General features: G+C 46.5%; 1 protein-coding gene across 9 annotated transcripts in view; it reads right to left on the reverse strand.

The window, feature by feature from the left end:
- PCDH7 (protocadherin 7) overlaps positions 1–4,070 on the reverse strand; it is a 421,790-nt gene extending 417,720 nt beyond the window's left edge. For all 9 annotated transcript variants that reach the window (XR_010725687.1, XM_066233423.1, XM_066233422.1 and 6 more), the window contains exon 1: positions 767–4,070. Coding sequence is in view for 8 of the 9 variants with exons in the window: in XM_066233423.1 (XP_066089520.1) it covers positions 767–3,928 (3,162 nt within the window). In the remaining variant the exon portion in view is untranslated. The remainder of the gene's footprint in view (positions 1–766) is intronic.
- Positions 4,071–16,898: the final 12,828 nt, after the last annotated feature.

Consider the following 16,898-nt stretch of genomic DNA (forward strand, 5'->3'; position numbering starts at 1 on the left):
CACAATGCATACCACAATAGTCTTGTACACAGTGCCTCAAACATCAACACTTTTGTTGCTTGGCCTAATAAGTGGTTCATAAGATGTACTTTTGCTTATAAACTTTTAATACCGAACATGAAGAATGCAAATGCTGATTGCATAACTTCATCAAAGTCTAATTGTTACAGACATCAAAGTATTAAAAATGTGGTTTTGCATGACATTTGCATATCACTAAATATTTTTAAATCTGCATTTTTGTCAATGTAGTCAGTACTTCCATATCTCAGACTTGTTACATTTGCATGAGTCAGTATCCACTTATCTATAAAAGTCTGCATAATGTGTAACACAGATAAAACTTTTATAGTGTCCAAGTCGCATAGACACCAGTAATAGCTTCAGGCATTCTCTCTGGATGTAATTATCCACTTCGGAGCCACAAAAGAAAATAATTTCAGGTTAAAGCTAACCATCAAACAGTATTCTGGAAACCAAAATGTAGGATGAATTGCAGTTGTCAAGCACAAAGAGAAGTACAAAACACTGCCTACTTTGGGTATTTTCTTTAGTAGCTTAGTAAACAGTCTAACTTGCAAAATACAGTACCTTGCATAGATGCCCTCTACTAAATTAATGGTGCATGATTTCACATTCAATTCCCGCTATTAAAAGTTTAAATCACAGCTTTAAAACAAAACAAAACAAAGTTTGCAGAAGATGCTCTGTCTCTGAGTTATGAGCCTTCTCTGGGATATTTAAATATATCTGGGATGCATCTTACCTGTTTGCTGTACTTGTTATTGGTTTGACAGCTGTATTCAGAGCAGTGATCTGATCCAATTGAAATGTTGTCTCCTGCTCCCACAAATGTGTTGGCTGGTGGTAGATCTTGTACGGCCTGGTGTTTTTTTCCTGCAGTTGGTGACTGGGGGTGAAGCTGGACAGTAGGTAATGGGGAACTGGATTTGTAATGCCTGGCCAGGTCAGGACTGCCAGGCCCACCATTAACTGACCGGTACCGGCCCATGCTGGGGCTGTCTGACAGCTTCTCATTGACACTATCGTACCTCTGTCCATTTGGTTTCGAAGCTTCTACAGTGACAATGCTGCTGTAGAGAGGCTGCTTAGATTTTTTGTTTTTCTTGTCCTTTTTAGGCTTTTTAGATTTGTCATGCTGTTGGGGTGTAAAAAAGTCTTCATGATCTTTTTTGCCAGCCTCATAGCCGTTTTTGTTTTTAGACCGGCAATACCTTGCCATCACTACAATCAAGATGATTAGAATCACTGCCATAATTCCAGCAACCACCCCAACGACAATGCTGAGTCTCTGCTTGCTAATTTCATAGCTTGGGTCACCAGCTATATCCTGGGTGAGTGGGGTGTGCAAACTTCTGGCTATCTGGGAGTCAATCACACTGGCATTAGAGACACTTTCATTGACAAACACATGCACCAGAGCTGTGGTGGCCTGGGAAGGCTGCCCACTGTCATTCACTTGCACCACCAACCTGTGCAAGCCGTAATGCTTATGAGTGAGTTTTCCCACTAAGGAAACCACACCACTGGTGGAATCAATCTCAAAGAGCTTGAAGGGATTCCCTCCCACAATGCTGTAGTTGAGGTCGGCATTGATGCCATCATCACTGTCTGTTGCCAACACTGTAGCTACTACTGTCCTGATGTTACTTGAAGGTGGCAGTAAGGTGTAGGACATGTTAGTCGGAAGGGCAATTGTGGGAGCATTGTCATTTTCATCCATAACGAAGAGAGAGACTGTGGCTGTGGCTGATCTGGGAGGATCTCCTCCGTCCACAGCCCTGACTCGGAATGTGTATGTGTTCTGGAGTTCCCGGTCAAAAGACATTGTGGAGTAAATGGTCCCCGTGTCATTTTCAATGGAAAAAATGTGACTGTTCTCCTCTATGTACAAGCTCATCTCCGCATTGCGCCCCTTGTCAGCATCCATCACCGTGACCATCCCCACGGGGCTGTTGGGCTGCAAGTTTTCTTTCACATAAAAGGTAAAGACGTCCTGCATAAACTTAGGGTCATTGTCATTCTTGTCAGCCACCTGCACGATCACCATGGTGCTGCCCTGCAGCACCGGGATGCCTTTGTCTTTGGCGTTAACTTTAAACTCATACCTGTCCGTTTGCTCGCGGTCCAGCACCGTATTGACGAAGATGTCCCCAGAATCGGGATCAATGGCAAAAATCCCCAGCACGGAGGAGTCCAGTGAGTAAGTTATCTCGGCGTTTTTCCCACTGTCAGCGTCGGTCGCCAGCACGGTGGCCACCCTCTCTCCAGGGATGTTGTTCTCAGGAAAGTAAACCTCCACCACCGACTGGCCAAAGACGGGCGGGTTGTCATTGGTGTCGCCCACCTTGACAATCAGAGAGTTATTGCTGGAGAGGCTGGGGCTGCCGGAGTCCACCGCCACGATGACCACGTTGAACTCCCGGGTGGTCTCATAGTCCAAGGGGGCCGAGGTGTGCAGGAAGTACTTTTTCTTGTTCTGGTCTCCCTCGGTTTCGCTGGCCGGCTTGAGCTGGAAGGGCACGTCGCCCACCACGGTGCAGGTGACCACTCCATTCTCGCCTTGGTCTCGGTCGGACACTTGCACCAGGGCGATGGGGGTGTCGACCAGCACGTCCTCGGCCACGTTGGCCACCCCGTCCTTGAGCGGGATACGCCCAATCTTCCGGATTTCAATGGACGGGACGTTGTCGTTCTCGTCCTTGATGATCAGGACCACGGTGGCCTTGTCGGTCTTGGGGGGCTGCCCGCGGTCGCGGGCCATGACGGTGAAGCGCAGCTGGTTCACCTCCTCGCGGTCGATGCGGTGCAGGACACTGAGCCAGCCCGAGGTCTCGTCCAGGCGCAGCAGCCGCCGCACGGACTCGGTGGCCGCCCCGAACACGTACTCGATCTGCCCGTTGACCCCCACGTCCAGGTCGGCGGCGCGCAGCTGCAGGATGGGGGTCCCCGGGGCGCTGTTCTCGGCCAGGTCAGCTTCGTACACGCTTTTCTCGAAGCGGGGGCTGTTGTCGTTCACGTCGGTGATGAGCACCCGCAGGATGGCCTGCGAGGAGCGGGGCGGGTCGCCGCCGTCGCGCACCCGCAGGGTCAGCTCGTACGAGTCGCGCTGCTCCCGGTCCAGCGCCCCCTTGACGATCAGCTGCGGCTGCTTCTCGCCATCCGGGGTGTCGGCCACCTGCAGCTCGAACACGCTGCTGCGGCCGCCGGCGCCGGGCCCGCCGCCGCCCTCCGGCGCGTCCAGCCGCCGCTTGGGGCCGCCGGAGCCGCCGCCGCCGCTCGCGCCGCCCCCGGGGTAGGGGGCGCTGTCGGCCGGGCCCGCGCGCCGACCCTCGCCGCCGCCTCCGCCGGGCTCCTGCAGCAGCTCGTAGCGCTCGATGCCGTTGCGGCCGAAGTCCCGGTCGGTGGCGGTGGGCAGCAGGTACAGGGTGCCCACCGGCCGGTTCTCCTCCACCGTCAGGGTGAGCACGGGCGACGGGAAGGTGGGCGTGTTGTCGTTGATGTCCAGCACGATGACCCGGCCCTCGAACAGGTCCACCCAGCTCTGGGAGGGCCCGATCACCGACACCTCGAAGTCCAGGAAGCACTCGTTCTCGTCGAAGATCATCTGACACTGAGGCAGCTTCTCGCGGTCGATGCGCCGCTCGCTCGTGCTCAGCTCTCCCGTGAGGTTGTCGATCTTCAGGTACTCCGAGCCGGACTCGAGGCTGAAAGTCACCTCCCCCGAGCCGGTCACGATGCCCAGGTCCGCGGCCACGTTGCCGATGCGGACGTCCGCGGGGCCCTCCTCGGCCAGGCGGTACCGCAGGAGTTGCTTGGCGGCGGCCAGGCTGAGCGACAGAGGCAGGAGGAGGCAGCAGCCCAGGCACCAGGCGCGCGCCCACCCCGCCGTCCGCATCCTCGGCATCTTCTCCTGCTGCTGCTGCTACTGCTCCTTCTAATCACACCCCCCGCGGCGGCCCCCTGCTCCGGGGCCGGCCGCCCGCCCCCCGGCCCTCTCCCCGCTCCGGGAAGGGCAGGAGCGAGAGGGCGAGGTGGGAGGGGGCAAGAGCACCGCGCCGAGTCGGCCGGGGGGAACCGGCGAGAGAGCCTTCTTTTTTTTTTTTCCTCCTGCTTCTTCCGAAAGTTATTGTTTCGTAATTCATGCAATGGGTGCTAATCGCCCGCTCGCTGGCCGCCGTTCAGGAGCGGTACTCACAGTTCACGGGACACTGCGCGCCGCGGGCTCGGCGCCCCCCCGGAGTCATGCCCGCAGCGGGCGGCGGGTCCCGGGCTCCCGTCCCGGCTCGGTCGGAAGGGGCCGGGGCCGCTCTGGCGGGCGGGCGGCGGAGCCGGGAAGCGGCGGGGAGCGAGTCTGCAGCCTCCCCCGCCTGCCAACCCTGCTCGTCTTGGCTGTTACTCGAGTTGAGTCCAATTCACGTTTCAGCCCCTCACTCCAGACCCAGCTTCTGCTTCGGCTGCCCAGGCGAACGTGAGTAGCTTCCCGCACGAGGCGCTGGGGTCAGCAACACACCAGTCTCAACTCCGACTCCGCGCAGGCAGCGGGGGAGCCAGTCAACAGATCGAGAAGGAAAAACACCGGACAGGTCTGTTCGGACGCGGAGCAGAGGAGCCCGCTCGCGTTACAGAGCGGTCCGCGTCCGGGTGCCCCCCGCGCGCGGAAGAGCAGCTCGAGCCATCTTCAGAGACGCCCAGAGAGTCAGTCCCTTCTCACCCCGGGAGCTGCTTTCCTCTTTTTTTCTTAACAACTCTGCGCAAGGTCATTAGTCACGGAGCCGCCGCCTGAAACCGCAGCAGCAGTCCGCCCGCGGAGGCGAAGGCTGAGCCGTGCGCACCTCGCGGTGCCCAAGTTTGGGTTCGCAGCCGCAGAGTCCGCGCCTCTCCTCACCTGCATGCGGCCCGCATGTCGGAGCACTGGGATCTGCAGCGCTGTGCGCGATTCAGGGAGGAGATTGCAGCCTCGCTCTCCCCGCGCTCTCGATCCCTCCCCTCCCTCCCTCTCTCTCCACCCTCCTCCTCCCTCCTCCCTCCTCTCCTTTCCCCTTTCCCTTTTCCCCTTCTCCCACTCTCCGGCACGATCCGCTTCCTTCCACCCGGTCCCAATACAGGCAACTCGAGCTGAACTTGATCCCTTTTCAGTTCAAAGGTGAGCAGACCGAGCTCTGCGCGCAGGCGACGTTGGCCCGGCTAAAGCCCCCTGGCTGGGCTCCCCCAACGGCAATTAACAAAGATGCCCAATTCTGTCCGGATTCCCGAAGAAAAGCCAAAGGCTTTGAGGGGCGGGGGGGGGGGGGGGGGAGGTGGAGTCAGAGACAGCTGCCAAGTAGCTTGGAGAAAAAAAAGAAAGAAAGAAACAGTTTGCCAAGGGGAGAAAAAGTGCCAGTCGGTCGTTGCCTCGGAAGTGCCCTGGCGCGGCGGGTGAATTCCGCAGTTGTCTCGTCCGCTCTCGCGTCTGGGAGAGTCTGGTGCGGGCGCTCGCGCCGCCCTCGAGCTGCTACAGCTCTGAGCCACGGAATGGCAAGTGGGAAGCTCCCGCTCACTAGCCGCGAGCCAGAAATCCGCAAGTTTGCCCAAAGTGGTGGTGGCTGCTAGCGGTTCAAGCTCGTCCCTGACGCTCCTGGGGCTGCTGCTGCGGCGGCGGCGGTAACAGCCGCGGCGTGGAAACTCCACACTCTCGGAGAGAGGGAAGGAGTACGGGGGGACTTAGTGGGGGGAGGGGAGGTAGGAGGGAGTACTAGGAAGCCGCCGCGCTCTGGAAAGCCTGGCTTCAGCTCCTGGGGCCACTCCAAGTGTGCACTATCCTAGTCATCTCCTCTGAGCCAGAGCCCCCCCCCCCCACACACACACACACCAGGTTCCCAGCGAGTGCTGCCACTGTCCTATCCGAGGGGCTTGCTCCTCCTCCCTCGGGATGGTAAATTACCTCCTTTCCCTAAGGCTAGTGCGTGTGTTAGAGCACTGGAGCAGGGTCAAGAAACGTTTTTTTTCGTCCTCGCCCTCCTCCCCCCCGCCTTCTCAGAGCCTGCTTCCCGCCCCACGAAGTATCTCCCGTTTACGATTTAGCATCTTGGTTAAGGGATGGTGACGGGCGGCTTGGGAGACCCCGCGTGAGCCCAGGGAACCCCGCTGGTGTTCTGAGAAACCATGATGGGCTGCGCTGCTTAAGAGAGAACGTAAAACTCCAGAGAAAGAGGGAGAAGGATTTTTTGGGGGAGCGTGGACTTAGGTGAACTGGGGGTGAGGGTGGGTGGGGTGGTGCTTGTCTTTGTTTAAAGGCTTGACAGTCCTGTCATCGCGCTTGCTGCTTACAGGAGCAGACTGTGTGTGCGCGCGCGCCTGGGGAATAAACACATGTTGGAAGCCTCGATATTCTTTTTCTGAGCAGAAACCTGCAGCCTTTAGTAACTGGCAAAGTGTAGCGTCACCTATCTGGATAAAAGGGAAATAAACTTTAATGGCAACTTTGTGTACCGAAGTGGCCCTAGTTCTTTTGCTTTCCTTTTTCTTTATTTATTTTTTGACTTTGGGCCACTTGATCGAACAGGGTACTCCCCCGCGCGAGGCCTCCCCAGGATTCAATCACAGCCACCGCAGCCCGCCTCATCAGATCTTACTTCTGGTTTTGTCTTCTGAACTGGAGCCATTGACTCTCCATTTATTTCGGCGGCGGTTAAACTAGGGCACCCCACCAAGATGAAGGGGGTTGAAGCGGGCAGGAGATAGTAGGGGGAAACTCTTACCATCTTAAAAGAGAAAAGGATCTGTATGGTCCTTACTTCGCCTATCCAAGCTATAGGCATCGAAAGGCATCCCCTTAAAGGAAAATTTAAAGCGAAAAGAAAAAGAAAAAAATTTCGTCCCTAGTAGGTACACTGCCTTCGGGAGAGCTGTGTGGGGAGGCAGAAGCGTTCAAACCAGACAAACACAGATCAAGCGGACGAGCAGCTGCAGCGTGCGGTTGTTTAGGCGGGCTCAGCCAGCAGGAATGGGGGAGAAGCGGCCGAGATTCCCGAGCTCTCCCTGTGGGGGACAGTGAGGCGCGGAGGTGGAAGTGTGTGTGGTGTGTGCCAGAGAGCTGGCGAGTATTTTCCAGTCTGCTAAGGCAGCAACACTCAGGGGATAGCGGCTCCGCCTCCGCGGTCAGGCCGGGAACCCGGCCTCCCCCCACCCCCGCCACCCGAGCCTCTCAGCTCTATATCTGCAGCATCAGCGAGAAAAGCCCCGCGCGCAGACTCAGTGCGCACCACCGCAGTCTGGAGCCGGGGGTGGGAGCGGAGCGCGGGGGGGGGGGGGGGTAGGGGTTGTCGGAGCCGCAGCGCCTTTGCTGCTGGCTAAGAGGCAGTAACTCCAAATCCCCGTAATATTTGGCAAACTCTGGTTTATCAGAACGCCCGCCTCCTTCGCCACTTGGTCCCCTTTATTCCAGGGTTCCAGGTGAAAGGAGGAGGCTGTCTCGACTCTCCGGCCTGGCATCGGTGCATTCCGATGCGCGAAAATATGGTGCAGTGCACTCACTCCCCTCGCCGCCTTTACTAATATTTTGCAAACTTCAGGAAGCTGCGTGGACAGAGCACGCTGCACTTCCTCATTTCTTACCAAACCATAAACTTGAACAAGCCCCTCCGCATCATCCAACGCGCACTCTGTGGGCGCACACAGTGAGGGGCGAAGCAGTGGGCGTCTTTTCCCCCGCGTGCTGCACATTTCTTCCCAGATGACCGGGGGCGCAGCGCGTCCTTCACACTGGAGTGGTTTTCTCATTGCGAGCGGGTGGTAGTCTCCAGCCCGCCCTCCCTACTCTCTTCCCTACCAACTCCGCCGCCGCGCCAAGCCAGCGTGGGAAATGGGTCCGACGTGTGCGGCATGGAGAACAGCGCAGACTGTCAGAGCCCTGAAGCCTCCTGGCTCTCCTCCCTCCCCCGTTGGTCCCCGGCCCCGACCTTTCTGCTCTTGCAGCCAAGGAACAGAGGCAGCTTAGCCTGGCGACGCGGCTCTTGAGAAAGGGGACGGAATGAGCGAGGTGGGTTATGGGCCAGGTAAGAGGAGACCTCCGGGTGCCCTTGCCGCGTCCGGAGCTCCCAATGCTCTTCCGCCCCCAGTCTAAAGAATGACACTCCTCCAGCCTCCCGCCGGCGCGGAGGATGAATGAAGGCGAGAAGCGGTTTTCCCCCACCCCCGCCCCATTTCCGCAGTCTTAAAGCCAGTGTCACAAGTGCTCAGCAATTTCATTAAATGGAACCGGGGGACATAACCCCCGCCCCCACCCCCGTACGAGACCTCACCAAGGGAATATATCCGGATTCGCTCCCACCCGCAAACCCCGCCTGGCTTTTCAGCCCCGAGGCTGCATTTATCTTCTCAACCTGAGAGGAAAGGGTTCAGAAGGAAATGGGATCGAAAGTGTAACCGGCTGCAATAAATTAAGAGCCGGCTGCTGGTGCTGCTGCTCGTGCTGCTGTTTGGCGGACAGAACTGAAGAGAGAAAACGCGATCAGTGTCCTTAAACCTGCGTTGATCAGAGGATCACCGCTTGTATAAAGCAAAACGTTTGAGGGAATGTTGAAAAGTAGGATCCCCCCCCCCGTTTTCTTAAAGGAAAATAAAAAGAAATTTCTTTCGACCAAGATATAAAATATGAAATTGATTACAGAAATACCATGCCACTCTAATGAACATTTAATAAAATCTTGGCCAACGACTCCCTTTCTGTGACAAGTATTCTACCTTAACTTACGGTATTCGGTAGGTGTGTGTGTGTGTGTGTGTGTGTGGTAACCTACTAACCTTGCTTGCGTAAAACTGCTTTGCAGTTAAGAAATTTCAGGGACTGAGCTGAAAAATAGCATTCAGGATCCGTGCTGTGGTTTAAGCCTCAAGAAAAGACAGGAAAAGAAGTAACGAGAACAGAAGTTTATGAGTGAAAATAAAAAGACTAGGTGCTGGAAGATATGATCTCAGGGGGCTTTCATTTATTATAGACGCTCTATGCACAATAATGCTAGAAAAAGGTTAAATACAGTAAACAGTAGAGCCAGTTCTGGAAGCAAATACAAAGCAATTTGACAGGAAAGGAGAAAGTGACTCAAGAACGCCACCAAGGGACAAGCAGAGGAAATGACACCCAACGTCTTCAAATCCATTGACCTTTCATCTTTTATAAAACTGCCCTTTTATATCCACTTACAGATGTGTAGGCATGCTTTTGAAGCCTCTACAAATCAATCATTTTTCCAGCTACCTTTGGTAAATTTGATTCTTTAGTCTTTCTTCGCTAAATAATTATTATAAATTGTTCCTTAAACACGTATCATTTCAAACAGTCATATATAACTATGCGTAACTTTTCTTCTAGCAAGTATGGTTCTGATCCTTAGGACTGTGGAATTTTAGGTATGTTCTGCAACCTTAAATCCAAGCTTCTAGTATTAAAAGATCTAGTAGACGGAAATGGCTAAATTATTCATTAGAATAACAGACTTTTAGATGGTCATTAAAACTCAGCAGTTTAAATAAGGAAACCACAGATTTCCTTTTAAGCAGGTAATAACTGCTTGCATCAGTGGTTATTTAATTGGTTTCCAGCCAAGAAATAGAACCAGTTGTGCTGTTTAAATCATGAAGTCATATTTTGCAAAGCCATAGATTTCAGTATATCAATTAAAGAATAATACAAGCTAAGAGCTAAACTAATTCATACTACTTATGGGATAACTATAAAACATCTCTACAAGGCCATTATAAAAACCATTTACAGAAAAAAAAACCCATGAAAATAATTTTAAGTGTTTATCTAAATATTAATTTATAGGCTGTGTGATTTGCCAATTTAAAATAGTGTTTTCAGTTTTAAAATAACACTTGATAGAAGGATTTTTACTTTAAGCTTAGCATAGGTTGACAGTTGATTTTTTTCTATTTCTAATGTTTTAAATGCCAAGCCATATATATTTTAGCATAGATTTACAATTTATGCTATCTACACAAAGATCTATTCAGGTACCATAATTGACAAACACATTGTCTTTTATTTCCAAGATAATTTATAAATTTTTCTACCTTTACACTAATTTTTACACATTGGCAAAAATCTATGCTTGACAGGAAAACATAGTGTTTTGCAAATTTTGGAAGAGTTTTAGATAAAAAGACCCATGATAGGTCAAAACAGTGTATCCTATTATTTGTGGCCACCTAAGGCTGTTTCCTGTCACTTTCTATGGTAAAAATTTGACACTCCAATGCCCTTTGGAGCAAGAACTTGAGACATTTGGCATTTCTTTACTATCATGGTGGGATATGTCAAATGCTTCTGTGAGTAATGACCTCTAAACGAGAAAATATATTAAATATTTTGGGTAAAATCTCATTATAATGACTTGAATGAATATAATTTTCAAATATATGACCTTGCTTGTACTAAGAGTGGTTTAAAGTTATGAATTCACTTTGTAAATTTCAGCCCCTGATTATGTTGACTAAATAGATCACTTCTTACGTTAATTACCAATGCCAGGCACTACAGAATTTGATCAATCAAATTTAATCCATTGCATTTAAAAAGTACACAATGTAGAATGTTTTTAGAGTGGTTGACATAGTAAATTTGGCTGACTACTTTAGCAGCAGTGAATTTTCCCATAATAGATGCTGATCCTTAAAAGGTCATCAATGGGTCCTTTTTACAAATACTTCTCTGGCCTTGGTTTCTGGTCCTAGGGTTGGATTGACTTCTTGGCCCCCTTGTGGTTAGATGAGGCCACTGACTATGTTTGGGCAATAATGAGCGAAAGTGTAATTTCACTTCCAAAGTAAAAACAGGGATGGCCAAAATTAAACCATTGTTCCACTCTGTCCAACTGATTTTTAACATGAGGTAGGGCCAATACCAGGAAGCTATCAATAAACTTCAGACCAATACTGACTTTAGACAGTGCTAGGTTTAAACAGCCTGTTTCAGCACTTACTTGATGAAATATATAAATTATCCAAGTAAAGCTGGATTAAAAGTTTTACAAAATAGACAATATGGGCTTCATCCACACATCCTTGTAAATTAGCAGAGTGTTCTTTACCCATAGTTGAAAATACAGTTCTGTTAGCAAGGCAAGTTCTTCAGAAAGCTATACTGTATAAGTTTGTGCCTGGTGGTTTTTAACATTTGCAAAAATGTTTTCATCTAGGTAATTTCGTTCTTAGTATTTGGTATGGAGTTTAAAATTTTGAATAAAGTACTGTTGACTCACAGTGAGATGGAATGATAATAATGACTATGCACTTACGGTTATTCTTTTTATTTCCTGTTTTGGCTGGGTAACTGATTTTCAATATTGTTTCCAACTGATTGGATAAAAACCATTATGAAGACGTAAATAGAAGCTTTTAGTTGGACTAACTAATGTATAAAATATTAAATGTCTGCAATGTGTTATTAAGGTAATAGCTGTGATTGGTAACAGTATGTATCTGAATTCTGCCCTGAAAGATGTATTAAATCATTCTGTTTCTGAGTGTTTCCTTGTTTCTTTCACCAGATGTTAGCTACAGCCTGATCATGACTGCCTATTTGGATGGAAGAAATAATACATTGCCCCTGCCTCTTCAGTGATACCTGATGTGAAGTTTCCTTTTTCATATAACAAGTGAGAAGCTTTGCTTCTTTCTTGTAAAACAGATTAATTTAAACCATAGGAGAGAGGGTGGGATAAAACCATGGTAAATTTATAAAGGTATTAAAATAAGGCAGTGCCCAAGTTTCTGTTTTATTTTGCCCTATAAAATAGTATCATCTAAAGGTCTATAAACCAATATTGTTTTCAACTACCAAAAATTACTGTCTTTAGGTGTCCTGGTCAGTGTTCTTCAGTTTCTAAATTCCTCTCTTGGGAAGACGTAACATGCTGCTCATTCTGGTCTCTCACGTGCACCAACCTCTTCCAAGACCTTGGGTGAGGGGGGTGCAATAAGGTGTTTGTACCATCAGATGTTTTTCTAATTTGCAAGAGTAAGAATTTTAAGAGTAAAAGATTAAGAACACTGCTTCCGTCCACTCCAAATCTACTGTCACACTTGTTTAAATAGTGTTTCAAAGCCCCATGTAGTTTTGGAATCTAGTTAAGAAAAAATTGAGATGAGGATACATTCTAATTAAGGGGAAGTTGAAGTGAAAATATATTTATTTGGGTGTGTTCAGGTGTTTTTGTAGATTCTTAGTCTCCATGTTCCATTCATAGTTAAGTTATTGCTAATAACCATGGTGCAAAATGACTTCCTAGAATTTATCCAGCATTCACTATGGTGGCACCAATGTGCAGTGCCAGATGTTCTACTGTGATTGAACAGCCTCTAGTGTAAGATCCCGGAAGAATAAGCAAAGTAGAGTGGAATTAAAGTTTAAGTGTGCAAAACCAGAAATAAGTCTGTAGAAATTTCTTCTAATAACTAGACATGTAAAAGTCCAAGTAGAAATATGTGTCTCACTGATGTCTAATCAAAACAAACAAAGAAAATCTCTCTTATTAGGAATCGTTCAATAAAGCAGAAGATACACTTAAAAAACATATTCTTTTGAGTGTGTGTGTGTGATTTCTAACAAAACATTGTGCCAATAGAAAATTTATCAGGATTCTTATGTGTGAGAGCACAAATAGGCTGCAGTACTGCAAACACAGGCTGTGTGTGTGCACGCTGCGTCCACCAGTGCAGTAAGATATCCTAAAAAATAAGTGTTTCAGTGACAAACTCTTACAACTATACATGCATAAGTCAAAGTATTTTGTACTTACACATTTATGAAGGTTGATACAGTTTAAAATTTAAAAATTCATTTAATTGCTCTTCTGCATTTTTTTTTGTATTTTTCTGAAGTTAGAAGTGTGGAGGCAGTCAGACAGACTCCTGCATGTGCCCGACAGGGATCTACCTGACATGCCCAAAAGGGGGCAATGCTCTGCCCATCTGGGGCGTTGCTCAGTCGTGGCCGGAGCCATTCCAGTGCCTGAGGTGGAGACCATGGAGCCGTCCTCAGTGCCCAGGCCAACTTTGCTCCATTGGAGCCTTGGCTGCAGGAGGAGAAAAGAGAGATAAAGAAGAAGGAGAGAGGGAAGGGTGGAGAAGCAGATGGGCGCTTCTCCTGTGTGCCCTGACTAGGAATCAAACCCAGGACTTCCATATACCAGGCTGACACTCTACTGCTGATCCAACCGGTCAGGACATTAATTAAATAATATATTAGTATTTTGGGAAGACACTGTGATATTTGCTTTATTTGTTGGATTTTTAAAATGTAGAGTTTCTTATAATTTTTTAAAAATATGTACAGTGGGTCCTGGGGTTACTGCATAGTTCCATTCTTACAACAGTGACATAACCTGAATTTTTGTGTAAGTTGAAACACACCCTAGCCTAAGTCACTTACCTATCCTAACACAGTTATAAAATCATAATCTAAAACATAAAAAAATCTAAGCCAAAGAAAAAGGAAAAGGACATAAATACACTGCACTGTACACTGTATTATGTATTCTTCTGCTGAACGCAACCAAACTAGTTTGCCTACGTAGTCTGTATGTACAATGGCATAAGCCAACACATTCACATCTCAATTTTTTTAAGTTTTTATGAGAGTGAGCATCATAAAACCAAAACATTGTATTTTGAGACTGTTGTAACCCGAGGACCCTTGTTTCATTTTGTAACTATTTTTATATCATATTTTATATTTTTTCTTGAAGAATCAAGATTATATAAACTGTAGTCCCTATAAAACCTAAGTGTGCCCTTGCTTTTCATAATTAAGAACATTGATAAAAAGTAGGTATAAAGATTAAAATATGGAAATCAAAGATTCCCCAAATTCACAAATTCAATTCTGTAAAATAAAATACATGTTACGAATTTACATAACCTAGTTTGTAAGTAAATACTGCTAAATGATATTTTCTTAAGGATGATAATCATGTTGCTTTAATAAATAATTATTGAGTTAGATTGCTGGTGCTACAATTTGCTAAAGTGGCAACATGGTGAGAAAGATTTGGGCAAAGTATTTGGAATTGAAGAAGTTGGCTTTTAATTTTTTTTTAGATTTTGGGTATGAGTAAAACCCAGATCCTTGCCTTAAAATAATTCAGATTTTAGTTCTATTTATATAGTGAGAATAATAAGCCAGCTTTGAGGATGTTGTGGGTAAAAGATACAATAATTATAAAGGAGAATCCAAGAATCCCTGGGACAAATTAAAATCTTAATAAAAGTTATTTTTCTTCTGTTCCTAATGCTCTTCTAAAGACTTAAGACTGAATATCCTAGATTTTGCAAGATCTTCACTGCTAAGTGTGGTCATCTTCATACTTGAGTAATGGAGTCATTTCAGGTGTGCAGGGGTTGGCAGATTATATAGCCTCCAGGCCAAATCTGGCCCTTGTCTTATTTTTGTATCTCTCCCAACCGTGAATGGTATTTTGTATACTTTAAAGCGATGTTAAAACAACAAAAAAGAATGTAGGACAGAAACTCTAAATGGCTGGCAAAGCATGCAATATTTACTTGCTTTAACAGGAAAAGTTTTCAGACATTTTTTTTTTAAGAATACTAACTTCATGAGTATTGTGACAATACTGAGAAATAGAGCACTCATGTTCCATGTGAGAAAAAAGAACCACTGAAATATGCACGTGCACAGATGGAATAGCTGCTCAGCTCCATATATAGTCCATCTGCATGAAGTTCTAACTCACGTATACCCCATACGACACCACATAATTCATGCACATGGTGACCCTGACATGCCGCATTTGTTAGAACACGAGGCAGTGAGAGTGTGCCTTATATTGTATTAAAGATGGTCATTTCTGTCACTGAGAGGTTGATCCTCTGTCCCTTCCTCTTAAATATGGGCAGATTCTGTGACTGGTTTTACCCTCAGAACACACTAGATGTAACTATGCCAGTCCTTGTTCCTCAGAGCACTTTCTCTGAAAGCCCTAAACTGTCGTGTAAGAAGTTCAGTTATCCTGTTACCATTTGACTGGAGAGTCCTCATGGCAGGTAGAGACTGCCGGGCCAGCATCTGGAGAACCCTGCCTTCCAGTCATCTTCTCCAAGACACCAGACATATGAGTCAATGCATTTGGGACCTTTATACTGGTCCATCTGACAACTGAAATACCACCTGGTGTTTGACACCATAGTGAACACCATATGGAGTCAATGACTCACCTGCCTGAGCCCTGTTTAAATTTCTGACCCACACAATTTAGGTGAGATATTAAAAAAAATGTTCATTCTTTTCAAGCTCTGCATTTCAGGGTGTTTGTTACCCACAACAGATAGCTGAACATGAGTGTATTTTGTTTGCTTTATTGAATGGAGGCAGAATGTGAGGATTAGATTAAATAATGGCAGTTGTTACCATGTTGTGGCTCATCTATGTGCCAGACACCACTCTCAACACATTTCATAAAGTTATCAACTAATCTTTGACGGTTATCATCTATTGTAATAACCTTTATTACCATGAAGACAATTTTTTACATAACACGGAAGAAGATTCTGAGACTTAAGGAAGTTAAGTTTCCTAGGAGCCTTATGAAGTTATTAAACTACGGGAATTTTTTTTTTGTCCATAGTGAGATGGGGACACTGACCCTTAAAAAGGTTAAGGAGGTTAAGGAATAAAGAGCCATCACGGCTACTAAGTGACTGCAGGCTGAGGATCCAACTCAGCTCGTTCTTATATGAAAGTCCTAACTCTGATTTATTCTAAGTACTACCTCACATGCTAACAGAAAACTGATCTAGTTAGTTTAAAAAGTTCATCTGGAAGCACACACGCCCAACATATTTTCTTGTTTATATTACCTTATTTAAATAATGCTGTGTTTCTTTCTTGTAAAATCTGTCTTCAGTGTAGCTGATTTTAACTGACAGCTCCAAGCTCTAGACCGCAACACAGAGTGGGGCTGTATTTAAATTGACCTGTGTCCTTATGTCATATCACAGCAAACAGGTTATTTGCTTCTAACTTTCAAAGGAACTACACTTAATTCAAAATGTTTTGAAGGAAATGTTCAATCCAAAGATGGAAATAATGGTGATGCATAATTAATATTTATAGAAAAATACCATTAATTGATATTTCATAACCACCTCACTCTAATGTTTTCATTCTCTTTGTGATCCATGCCACAGAACTAGTGATATAGTGAGTTCTCTTGGTATTTCCAGAAAGAGGCTCTCTTTGAGAGGGTTACTGACAATCTAATTTTTTTTTGTCTGTAGAATACCACTTTGTAACAATAATAAGAGCAACTGGTAATACTGAATAAGAATTTATGATATACCGGAGACAATTCTAAGCTCCTTAGATATATTAAATTATTTAATAAAGAGTTCAATAAATTAATATTCATAAGACCTCAAATTTGTATACTTTCTACTTTATTGGCCTCCTTTTGATTCCACATTTTCTGTTATGACTTTGACCTTCATGATATGCCTGAAAGATAAATGAGTAACATGACAAGAACTGTACTCCACTGCAGACTAGGAGTGTCTTATTCATAAGTGAACTGAATTACTGTGCTCGTCATTATTCATAATTCACGAAAGTGCATTCCTGGCTATATTAAAGCATAGAAAGAATATGCTCTCATGATTTCTAGAAGTCAGGGTGGCCATATGAATGTGCTCTGGTCAAAGATATGTGAGCAGAAATGATGTAGGTTTATTTCTGGTGGAAGCACTTAAGAGCCAGCAATCACACACAATCACACAATACCCATCTTTATATATATATATAATTAGCCAGGATTCTCCAAAACACAGAGTTCGTGTGCATTTGTGTCAGAAAGATAGATAGAGAACAAATGAGAGAGAAA

The sequence above is a fragment of the Saccopteryx bilineata genome, chromosome 5 (assembly GCF_036850765.1).
Source record: "Saccopteryx bilineata isolate mSacBil1 chromosome 5, mSacBil1_pri_phased_curated, whole genome shotgun sequence".
Classification (NCBI taxonomy): domain Eukaryota; kingdom Metazoa; phylum Chordata; class Mammalia; order Chiroptera; family Emballonuridae; genus Saccopteryx; species Saccopteryx bilineata.